We start from the raw sequence: 12521 nt of genomic DNA, 5'->3' as shown, positions 1-12521 counted from the left end.
TTTGACATAGTAAGCATGGCAAGATCAGGTGCATTTTCCAGGTCTTTATCTAACAAAAAATCATTAAACAATTTTGGTATATTTCTAACACGCGTAGGGTAACGCCTAAATTCTTCAACACTATCACTATTTCTTTCTTCTCTATTCACTTCTTGATTTTCACTCGCACTTTCTACACTTTCAGCATTCTCAGATTGAACAATTTCATTCATACCAGTTTTCACTTCTTCGGAGTTTTCATGTACACCAAAACATTCCGACTGATTCTGGTTCACTGATTCGGCTTTAACTTCAAAAATTCGCAAATTGCATGTAACCTCAGGTTTAAATCGTACGTCGTGGCTCGATACGATTCTTCTTTCAGATGGAATCCATATTCTAAAACCATCCCTGTCATTCACGTAACCAACCAAATAACCATGTATCGCCTTATCATCAAATTTACTGCGAAAATTCTTGTTTACGTGAACATAACATTCAGTGCCAAATATTCTTAAATGTTTCAAACTTTCAAATGGCTTTCCATACCACAATTCATAGGGACTTTTATTCTCAATTGATGACTTTCCTGTGCGATTCAGAAGATACACTGCAGTATTGCATGCTTCTGCCCACAATGCTTTGGGTAACTTGCATGGGTTTAACATGAAACGAGCACACTCTACAATGGTACGATTTTCCCTTTCAGCAACACCATTCTGCTGCGGTGTATAGGGTGGAGTGATACAATGCTCTATACCTCTACTCGCAAGAAGTTCCGATACCTTTCTATTGTCAAACTCTCTCCCTCCATCACATCTTAGTTGCTTTACTACTTGGCCATTTGTGTTTGCTTCATTTAAAAATTTTTCTAAGAAGGTACATACCTCACTTTTGTGTTTCATAAAGAAAACTTTTCGAAACTTACTAAAGTCATCTTTAAAACATACGTAATAACGTGCTCTTCCCAGTGATTCTGTAGACATGGGTCCATTCACATCTGCATGAATCTGCTCACCAGTGACTTGTGGCTGATTGATCCTAGTTTTAAATGGCAATCTATGCATTTTTCCAATTTCACATCCTTCGCAAAAGCTTTCTTTGCACCCATCAATGTCTATATTCATTTTCTTCAAGGCTGATGACCAAATCTTTCATGATACACTTGTAACATATCTGTTGACTCTACTAAGTTCGCTTGAATGGGATTGGTCGGTTTCATAACACGTATATCAAGTGCATACAGGCCATTACTGAAGTACCCAGTCATTACAGATTCAAGAGTAGTTTTATCATGTATATTTACACCTTTATCGTCGAGTACTGTAACGAAACATCTTTGTGCAGCAGATTTCACAGGAAAACAAATGAGCGCTTGCTTCAGGAACAAAAAACATTCTTCAATTCAGCATCTTTCCATTTATTATTCAGACGCGTTTGAATTTTCACTGTTCCTTGTCCATAGGCATACATACATACATCCTTCTTACCAAGTGATATCTTTTCGGGTTCAGCAAACTCTGTATAAGATGAGAAATATTGCTTATCTGTAGTGATATGATTTGTGGCTCCACTGTCACAATACCATTTCCCAGCTTCAACACAATAATTGTTAGATGAGGCACTTAAAACAACAGACAAAAAAACAGCATCATTACTTTTATTCTCGCCTAAATTCTCAGCAGATTTTTTCAATAGAGACTCTCTCGCCCAATGGCCTAATTTCTTGCATCTGTAAGAAGAAAATTTTTCTTTTACACGATGTACATTTTTCTTTGACTTTGTAGTAGCTGTACTTTGGCTCTGTTTGTATTTTTATGTCGGGCTATTGCGTGCAACAAACGCAAAAGATTCTGTGGTACTTTGGTCACGTAATTCAATAGCACACAATTTCTCAATCAATAAATTCAAAGTTTGATTCTTCGATGGTATCGTGTCCCACAAATCTTTGAAATTATCAAAGTCCTTACCCAAAGTTGTTAAGATCCGACCATTTAACATTCTTTCGGATAAAACATTTTCATCATGCTTCAGCAATTCATCATTCAAATCTACAAACAGTTTCTGCAACTTCGCAACATGTGTGCTAATATCTTCTTTTTCATCATGCTGGACTCTAAAAAAGGCTTCAATTAACATGTTTAACCGTTGCGTACTGCTACGTTCAAATCGCGCACGTAATTTGTCCCATATTTCACTAGCATGAGTGCATGTCAACACCAGCTCGGCAACAGTTTTTCCTAGCGTACCTGCTAACAAACTTGCCGCTTTTGCATCGTCTTTTAACCATTGTTGATGCTTCTTTACTTCCAATGAAGTTGAATTTCCAGCAACCTCGGGACATTTACACATACTGTTCACAATGTCTTCAAGTGCATACGCTCGTAATAACATCGAAACGTGCCATTTCCATTTTGCCCAGTCTTCAGGACCCTCAAGTTTATCGACTTGAATTTTATAATCGTTATTGCTGGTCGCCATATTTTTTCACCTGTTCACAGTTCACGTGAATTGGGCCCGTAACCTGTTATAAAATGAGTTAGGTGAGCTAACTAAATGACCATCAACAATTAAAAAATTTATTCTTAATTACAGGACAATAGGAAAAAATTTTACTTGAACATAACTTGTATTACTGACATTATATTTTCTTGACATTATCAATATAAATCTTGACATTGCAATGAGCTTTTAGGTCTGGATCCCGCGTATGAAAAAAAAGTTGATTAATAGCAAGCTGAAAATTTGTTAATAGCTTAAGGGTGTGTAATCGGATAAACTTTGATATATGGGAACACTGGAACAGGGGTAGTTTTAATTGTGGAACAGGTTAAAAATTTGGAACGGTCAGACCACGAAAACGGCTCATTTATTTTGTCCGACAGAACAGACTTAAACTCTCCGAACAGAGATTAAACTCTCATGCAAAAATCAGACTGCTATTTATCACCTGTCAAAATTCCTGTCATTTGACATATTCTACATGTTCCACTCATTAAAACTCCCATTTGGTGATTAATAGCAGTCTGATTTTTGCACGAGAGTTTAATCTCTGTTCGGAGAGTTTAAGTCTGTTCTGTCGGACAAAATAAATGAGCCGTTTTCGTGGTCTGACCGTTCCAAATTTTTAACCTGTTCCACAATTAAAACTGCCCCTGTTCCAGTGTTCCCATTTATCAAAGTTTATCCGACTAGACACCCTTAAGCTATTAACAAATTTTCAGCTTGCTATTAATCAACTTTTTTTTCATACGCGGGATCCAGACCTATTTGCTCGTAAATATATATAAATAAATAAATACTGTCAAATACATAAAGTGGTAATAATTTACTGTTGTGTAATTCTGTATAATTCCTGGTTTCAATAAACGCATTTGTTAGTGGGGTGATTTTTTTTTATTTTCCAATATTTGTTAGTTAAGTTTTCCTTGTTTAATAAAGCCAGATTTGTTAAAAGTTTTGACTCAGTGTGTCTTAGCTTGATGCAGTATTTTTGGGCTGAAAATTGTCTACGTAAATCTAATGGGACTTCATTCCACTCTGCTAGCATAACATTTGTTGGGAGTTTATTATTATGAATTTATTATAATTAAACTGAAGACTACAGTGCCAATGTATTATTTTAGTTTTATAAATCAATACTCAAGATGTAATGTTATTCTGAAGCTATTTTCTTGTGACATTTTTGTAGTAAACTATTTTTAATGGGAAATAAGCCACAATTTTACTAAAAAAATGATTTTATTAACGTTTCAACATCCAAATCAGATACCATTGTTGTTGACAATTTTGAACTTTATTAATTGAATTTTATTAACGTGAAACGTTAATAAAATTTTGTCAAAGTGTAACTGCTATAATTTATTTTATATTTAAGTATGTTTAATCAAAATAACTGATATTTTGGAGTCAATAAATTAAATATGTGTTTGATTTGTATTTTTTATAAATAAATGGAATATAAAAACAGAATTATGTATAAAAGCTTTTTTATTAAATAAAGTGTACAATAATATTAGTAGGTAATCCTTATTTGCTAATCCTTAATGCCTTAAGCAACGATAGAGCTGAGTGATATTCAAAAATCATTAAGTATAATAAGTAACAGTTCAAGTTTATTATCCAGTTGGAGTTGACTATTCCTAGTTCAAGTCAACTCAAATGGCTGGTTTTAGTAAAAGTTGAGTATAAATATAAAATTAAGATTTTTATTTAACATTTACTAGTAAAAGTAGACTCCAACTAGAAAAGGTATACTCTTCCCAATGCCACTTAGTAAGACTTGATTCACACAAACAACTGATTCTAGAAATTAAATGTTACTGGATATGTTCAAATCGTGATAATCAAAAAAGCATGTGAGATTATACTCGTATAATGTATAATCTACATTTACTGAATCGATCCAGGAACAGTCAACGCAAACTGGTAAGAGTTGATTCTATTTTCCTGCGATCTACTTTTACTCACAAGGGTTAGGAAGAGTATACTTCAACTTCAACTAATAAAAGATGAATTAAATTTTTCAAATCAACTCTTACTGCTCATTTTAGTTGAAGTTGACTTAAACTAGGAATAATCAACTTGAGCTGTAACATATACATATATGACAATGCAACATCACAAATAAAAACAGAAAAGATAAAACTACAAAGAGGGTTTAGACAAGGAGATTCTATCTCACCCAAGCTATTTACTTTAGCTCTAAAAGATAACTTTAGAACTTAGAAATGGGCAAATAAAGGAGTGACGATAGATGGCTCATCGTGTGATAGCTCATTTGAAAGGAAACTACCAGGAGGCAGGTGGGTCGAAGCTCTAACAGTGAATTTAAGCAAAAAACAATATTTATTTGTGAAATAAATATTTTTTCCTGTTTTCTGACAGCAGTAACATGTATTTTGGTTTAAATAAATTACATACATTCTTTTTGCCTCAATTAATTTAATTAAAAAGATTTTTTTGGAGACCCTGCATAAATAGTTTGTTAATGTTTATATTACATACTGAATATGAATAGCTTATTTATGTAAGGATATAAGTCACTATTTCAGGTAAATTGAGATTATGACAAAATTTGTTTTCAATACTTATATTTAATGTTTAGTCATAAAAGAACATCAGTCTTAAGTACTCTTGATAGGTAGCCAGTGAACAAAATGATTTATTTATGAAAAGATTGTCATTATAAGTCATTAACTTATATCGTTTCATAAATTTGCCAAATGCAAACTCAATCGCATGGATAGGCTGTATACACCAATGGAAGTTTTTGAAGCAATCTGTAGTTTTCCAAAGAGGCAGAAATTTACTGTACAAATGGTAAGAACTAATGACATTCTGGATTTTAAAAATTGGTGGTCCAAATATAACAAAAAAACGTGCTATTCTGTTGAAACTTCCGCTACATCTATTCAAAGTTCCCATTCGCTGTTTTCAGCTTTATGGAGTTCCACTACAATCACAATACAAAAAAAGACTTGTTGAAGCATTGAAGTTTATCGATGGAGCACTAGGCAGTTCCTTTGTTCTACAAAGTCAACAATGAAAATGTTCAACTTATAAAGAAACGAGCTTATCCTATGGAAAAAATTCCAATTAACATAAAAATCCTTGATATTCAAAAGATTACTATGATATAGATTGACATTATTTGCTCAAATATGTAAAAATTTTATGCAAATAAAAGTTATTGTATCCTATTCTATACCAGGTATCTTCCTGAAAATTATAAAGAATTTTATGAGGAAATAATTGGATGGCCAACCATTGAAGTGGAAAATACTGAACGTATAAAGTATCCTATAAAAAACTGCTTTTAATTTTTATTTTTTTAGTTTAAAATATTTCGTGTGTTACTAACTGGTAATAAAGTTGGCCAATAAACGTTTTTTTTTTGTTTACTTGGACAAATACGGCCAAAAATAATAGTTTAAATGTTTTTTTAAAATAATTCGTAAAAAGATGTCAGACGAAAAAAATATCTATGAATTAAAAAAAAATCAAATATAGTTATCAAACGATAAACACTTCTTTTAAATTTTCTCAAAACTTCATTATTGTGACTTATATCCTTTCATAAATAAGCGATTCATATAGAATTAAATTACCTTTCAAATGAACGTTTCATTAATAGTGTATTCAATGTTACTTTATGATTCTGTTGATAATTATGGACGTTGTGGTTCAGAAATTATAGGAGGTTGTAAATTTACTAAGACACAGCACAAGTGAATAACTTCATCAATATGTGAAAACAGATATTCCGGTATTTTATCTAAAACACGAAATGTCCTCAATCGTTGCATCACTCTTTCCACGTGTATCCTTACTCTAGCTGTGTCATAAGTTTTATCAGTTTCTTCCTTAGTAAATTCCAGTTTGTCCTTCAAAAATGGTGGCATTACAAACAAAATTTTCTTTCCACAATCATCGATGACATTTTGGAATTCTGGAAAGCACTTATCTGCTAATATTTTATCACCATGTTCTAAAAGATTTATTAGTCCCGATGTAGCTGTAATATGGGAATCACTTATACGTCCACCATGAGCATCTGATTTAAAAGAAATGAAACCACTAGGAGTTATACCAAATAAAACTTTGAATGTAAATCCATGTTTATATTGAGAGTAACAAAAAACACGATTCTCAAGTGAAGATGGAATTTCTATTCTGAATTCCGTACAATCAATTATGGCACGAGTGTCATCATAATTTCGTTTGAAACAATCTGGAATTGAGGCTCTTACTGTTTCCTGTTCTGGCCAAAATACAAAATTCGATGTTCTATATGCTAATTGTTGCAGACAAGAGAAAAATATTTTTGATATGGTTGTTCTATGTATTCTGAACAAAGCACCCATTGCTGCAAATGTCAATCCAGTTTTCAATTTCATCAATAAGATGAAAAGCTTATTTTCTTTTGAAATTACAATTTTATCTGAAAATTCCATTTTTTCCAACAATAAATTGAAGTTGTGAAATGAAACACCAGTCAGGTCCAATAACTCCTCTTCATTTTTTATTGATGAGTGACCATTAAAACATTTATGTTTCTTTGTACTATGATCCTCCTCAATTATAGGTTCGTTTAATCCAACAGCCACATCAGCGTATGTTTTATGGTCAGTTCCACACATTTTGTTCTTCAACTTTTTATGCTTTCTTGCTGTCACTAAATCAATATCCCCACTAATGTCAGTTTGTATTTCAACATCAACAGAATCTTTATGAACATACTTAATACAAACAAATGATTCTTTCCAAGGTTTTGGTGAACCATCATCATCCTCCCATATAAAGACTTGACAAGACTTATCAGCACTGGAATTAACTACAGAATTATTGAATGACTCAATTTCACATAAATTATCTGTTGTATACTCTTCCGTTTGTACGGATATTTCATTTGATGAAGAACTTGCTATTTCGCAATCTTTGGTTGGCCCTAATATTTCTCCAGTGGAGGTTTTCATGGATTGAATCCTTCGCTTCATAAATCTGGAATGTCTGTAAATAATAATAAAATATAATAGTATTAATAAGTATACATTTTTTATGGTGTACGTACCTGTCAATGTTATGTACATATCTTGCTTTTAGAGTTTGTGAACCAAATAAAGAAGGTACATAACTTGGACTCATTTCTGCATCAGATTTTTCACCTCCAACAAAGTGATCGCTGCAAATTAAGTGATGAGTATTCGGAGTCCATAATGATCCATCCTCACTACAAAATCAATTATTTTTTATTTTACACTATAGAAATATCATGTTGTTTGTATTATTATGGTTCTGTTTACATTACTTACTTTTTCTTATTGATAGCAATAATCCATTTTTCTCTTTGACCTATTTTATGTTTGGCAACAGGAAATGAATAAAATTTGCAATCACTGTTATATCCAGTATTTTTACATGAGTCAATACAACAGCTGCAATATCTTGTTTTCTTTTTTGAAAAATCCATATTATTATCTGCCATTTCAGATTTCAGCTTATCAGATAAATGTACAAAACTGCCACTAACAGCGCTGGCGAAAACTGTCAAAGTCAAATCCAATCTCCTCTACCCATGGCGCGCTATTTAAATTTATCAGATAAATGCACAAAACTGCCACTAACAGCGCTGGCGAAAGCTGTCAAATCCCCTCTACCCATCGGCTCATGGCCAATAGAAGAAATATACCAATCAATATTATACAAACCATCAGAAACATCTACTTCCATAATCGGATTCAGGCAAAGGTAAATGGAAAACTAACGCAGTTTATACCAGTACAAAGCGTAGTCAGACAAGGTGACTCGTTAATCCCACTGCTCTTTAATATAATAATGCCCGAAATAATAGAAGCAGTACGTAAAGGTCATGGTTACAGAATTGGGAAAAAAGAAATCCAAATATTATGTTATGCAGACGAAGCCGCATTAATCACCGAGACAGAAGACGATTTGCAAAGATTAACACACATCTTCAATACAACAGCCAAGAAATACAATATGATAATATCAGTAGAAAAAACCAAATGTACGACATCTAAATATCCACTACGATGTAAAATCGAAATTGATGGGAAAATAATAAAGCAGGAAGCAAGGTTTAGATATCTGGGAATAGATATAACCAGTTACGGAGATGGTAAAGAGAAAGTACGACAACAAAGCTAAAAGCAAGTAAAGCCACGTGATCTCTTAATAACACAATCTGGAAGAACAAACACCTAACAAGACACAAAAGCAAGAATCTATAAAGCAGCAATTAGACCTATATTGACATACACGGTCGAGACAAGACCTGACACATCTAAAACGAGACGACTACTCGAAACAAGAGAGATGAAAATACTTCGACGAATATCAGGGAAAAGTCTGTTGGAAAGGGAGAGAAGCGAAAACATAAGAAGATCATGCAATGCAGAAGACAGAAATGGATGGGTGACATGGTGAAAAAACGGTAACAGGAGTGTAACGAACACATTAGTAGAATGGCAAAGATAGGATAGTACGAATAGCACGAGATAAGTCACCAAATATAAAAGATAAAAAGAGGTGTGCGACAGGGATGTATATTGTCCCCATTATTGTTCAAAACATATTCAGAGCACATTATGAACCTAGCGCTAACGGACATAGACGAGGGAATACTTATAAACGGAGAACGATTGAACAACATAAGATACGCTGATGATATTGTCATTTTTGCAGACAGTCTTGAAGGTCTGCAGACACTTGTCTCCAGATTGGCAGAAGTAAGTAGCAGGTTTGGGCTTGATTTTAACATAAAAAAACCAAATACATCGTTATAAGCAAAAATATGATACCACCTGGTCAGTTACTAGTTAACCAACAACCTATAACACAAATCACCAACTATTGTTATTTGGGTGCAAACTTAAATGAACAGTGGGACCAATCGACGGAAATTAAGATAAGGATCGAGAAGACGAGATCAAATTTCGTCAAAATGAAAAAAATCTTTAAGAGCCACGATATAAAATTGGAAATAAAAGTTCGTTTATTAAATGCTACGTATTCTCCGTTCTTTTATAAGGTGTGGAGTCATGGACTTGAACTGAAGCATCACTGAAGAGACTCGAAGCATTTGAGATGTGGTGCTATAGACGCATGTTGAGGATTTCCTGGATATACAGAGTTACCAACGAAGAAGTTATACATAGAATGGGTAAAGAGCGCGAACTAGTCGTAACCATAAAACGTCGCAAACTGGAATACCTGGGCCATATAATGCGCAATGAACAACGATATGACCTACTTCGGACCATACTTCAAGGTAAAGTGCATGGGAAAAGAGATCCAGGACGAAGAAGAATATCCTGGCTGCATAACCTGCGAAAATGGTTAAACTGCGGACGTTTCAGGGCAGCAGTCAACAAAGTCAGAATAGCCATGTTAGTGTCCAATATCCGTAATGGATAGGCACCATAAGAAGAAGTCACCAAATGGACTAAGAAGTATTGGCAGACCAAAAAAAAGATGGTGCGGTAACTTAAACAATTTAGAAGGCTAATATTGAAGAAGAAACAGGCTTTAAAGCCTACATATAAGAAGGAAAAAGAAGAAGACACAAGGTTATTATGAAACTGAATCCTTGACAAACGCTCTATAAGTAGTTTTCTGATGTTATTTTATCGCAAAATAACCAGAAAAAAATATACCGCCCAAAATAAAGCTTGTTAAAAAATGTTCAGTTCTTTTTGTTTATGACGTTTTTACTGTTTGTAGACAATTTAATGTGCTATAAATAATTTTTCATAACATTTTCGGTAGGGTTGCTAGTTTACGAGATACAGCTCGAAAACCTTTTGCACGTCTTTTTCCAAGATGGTGTCCGAGGGACAAGTGTGGCGACCCCACAAACGTCAACTTAAGGTTACAATAACCCCCTGTCCCCCTGTATGCCTCAGTGCTACAGGAGCACACCTTTTAGCCAAGGGTTGTGAGTTCGAATCGCAGCTGCGTAGGGATCTTTTTTTAATAAAAATTTAATAAAAAAAATAATGTCTATCCTTGTGGGATCGCTACTCACGGAAGAGACCGCACACGTTCGGACATAATAATCTCTTTATAAAGACAATGAGACGAAAGCTGTAATACCTGGGGCATGTTATGCGTAATGAGAGATACAACATACTTTATACAGGGTAAAATCCAGGGAAAGAGAAGTGTAGGAAGAAGAATCTCATGGTTGCGCAACTTGAGGGAATGGTACGGATGATTGCCAACCTCCGTCGCGGAGATGGCACGTAAAGAAGAAGAAGAAAGACAATGAAGTCGACTTTACTAAGTAACACAACATTTATTCAACACACACTACATATTACACTATAATTTGATTAGGACTAAAGTTGTTCAGGACAGGCTCTATAAAATTCTACCGATATTAAATTATTTTAATAATTAAGAGGCACTCGATTTTTCAACCGGGAAAGAATCTCTGCATCGACAAACAATGCTTTTGTGACGAAGGCCATTAGTAGGGTGGTTCGAAAAAAACTTTTTTTTATATTTCAGATCGCTATAGTGCGCAAAAGTTGCCATTGGTATAGACTTGAAAAAAGCACTAATTATTATTTTTTATTAATTTGTCTTCCGGTCGCGCAATGCCATCGAAGTGAGCAAAAATTTTGAAAAACCTGAATTTTTCATATATTTTATTAACAGGCCAGTTGGTTTTAATTGCGTTCCTATACCATGAATTAACTACTAAAAGTATGTAAAATCAATATAAATTCACTTATTATAAATTTTTTTATATCTTCCGGTCGCGCACATAATACAAAATGAGTAAAATTAGTAGTTTTTGCAAAACTTCAAAGTTTGACTGTTTGGTACAATTTAATCATACAACTTTTAGAGATGGTATAGTTTAATTTAATTACGATAATATATTTAAAATCCAAGCATATAAGATAAATTTTGATATTCAAGTGGAATTCGGTCGCGCAGCTTCGTCAAAAACAGCAGACTACCGAGAGACGAGGCGAAAGTGACGAATGCCAGCGAAGCACACGCTGCCACAAATAAAGATACATGTGGGAATACTTCTACAATGGAGTATTTGTCTTCTCCATTACAACTAACTGCCATTGCATCACCTTTTCCAACACTTAGATGAAAATACAACAGGCTCAACAGGATATTCCGGACAAATTGGAAAGGCCCTACCTGATTGTGAAAGACTACCACTTATTGATTTTAATCCTATTGATTGTGAGATTCCAAAAGTTGACAAGCGTATTTTTAAGCTTGTCAACTCTTAAGCACCAATAATTGTACTTGCTTGAGATATCAGAAGTCATCAGGTCAGGACATTGTTCAGAAGACTTAGTAGTGGGTACGTGATCCTATCCCAACGTCACATTCAAGATGGTTTACTACTGCAAACCGAGTTTTGCGTTTCTACATCAGTGTGTCCAACCCTTCTGAAAATCTGAGAGAGATTGTCACATTCATTCTCAAATGTTATAATATGCCTATGTGGTTTGCCACAAAAATAAACCACAAATTCACAGATGGGCCTAGACATGATTACAAAATCATTGAATATTCAAGGTACTTAACAGTAGAGCTTCTTCAAGTTGTTGATCCCGTTTTACAACGGAATGCTTACTTTGCCCATCCCGAAAATTTACTTTTGGCTATGGTGACTGATGACAGAAAGAATATCCGAAAGCTGGGCTTTAGGCGTATCATGAAGGAAAAGCAAGCAATATCTGAAAGTGACTATCAGAATCTTTAAACCACCAAACTTAAACTTGAAGCTAAATAGTATTACGAAATTATCAAATGGAACACCAGTACACTGACTCCCCTCTACTGCTAAGAACATTGACTAACGAAGAGATAAAACAGTATGTGAGCTAATGACTTCAAGCCTGTTATGAGTATAGATACTTTGCCATGACATACACAGGCAGTTGAAAGATGCGTTAAGCTAGTAACCGTAGCTTCAAGTAAAGTGTGTGGACACAGTTCCAGAGACGGTTATATTAGAAACACATTATTGCAGCGCTCAGCGA

General features: G+C 34.1%; 1 protein-coding gene across 1 annotated transcript; it reads right to left on the bottom strand.

Moving 5' to 3' along the window:
• Positions 1-3951: 3951 nt before the first annotated feature.
• LOC126890135 (uncharacterized) lies at positions 3952-7966 on the bottom strand. Its single transcript, XM_050658985.1, has 3 exons — positions 7794-7966; positions 7553-7711; positions 3952-7491 (listed from the first exon to the last, which is right to left on the bottom strand). The coding sequence occupies exons 1-3, from the start codon at positions 7964-7966 to the stop codon at positions 6150-6152; spliced, it is 1674 nt and encodes a 557-aa protein (XP_050514942.1). The 3' UTR covers positions 3952-6149.
• Between the last annotated feature and the right edge of the window lie 4555 nt (positions 7967-12521).

This window comes from Diabrotica virgifera, chromosome 8, assembly GCF_917563875.1.
Source record: "Diabrotica virgifera virgifera chromosome 8, PGI_DIABVI_V3a".
Lineage (NCBI taxonomy): Eukaryota > Metazoa > Arthropoda > Insecta > Coleoptera > Chrysomelidae > Diabrotica > Diabrotica virgifera.
Note: the sequence above shows the minus strand (reverse complement) of the source record. Positions and strands in the feature narration are given on the sequence as shown.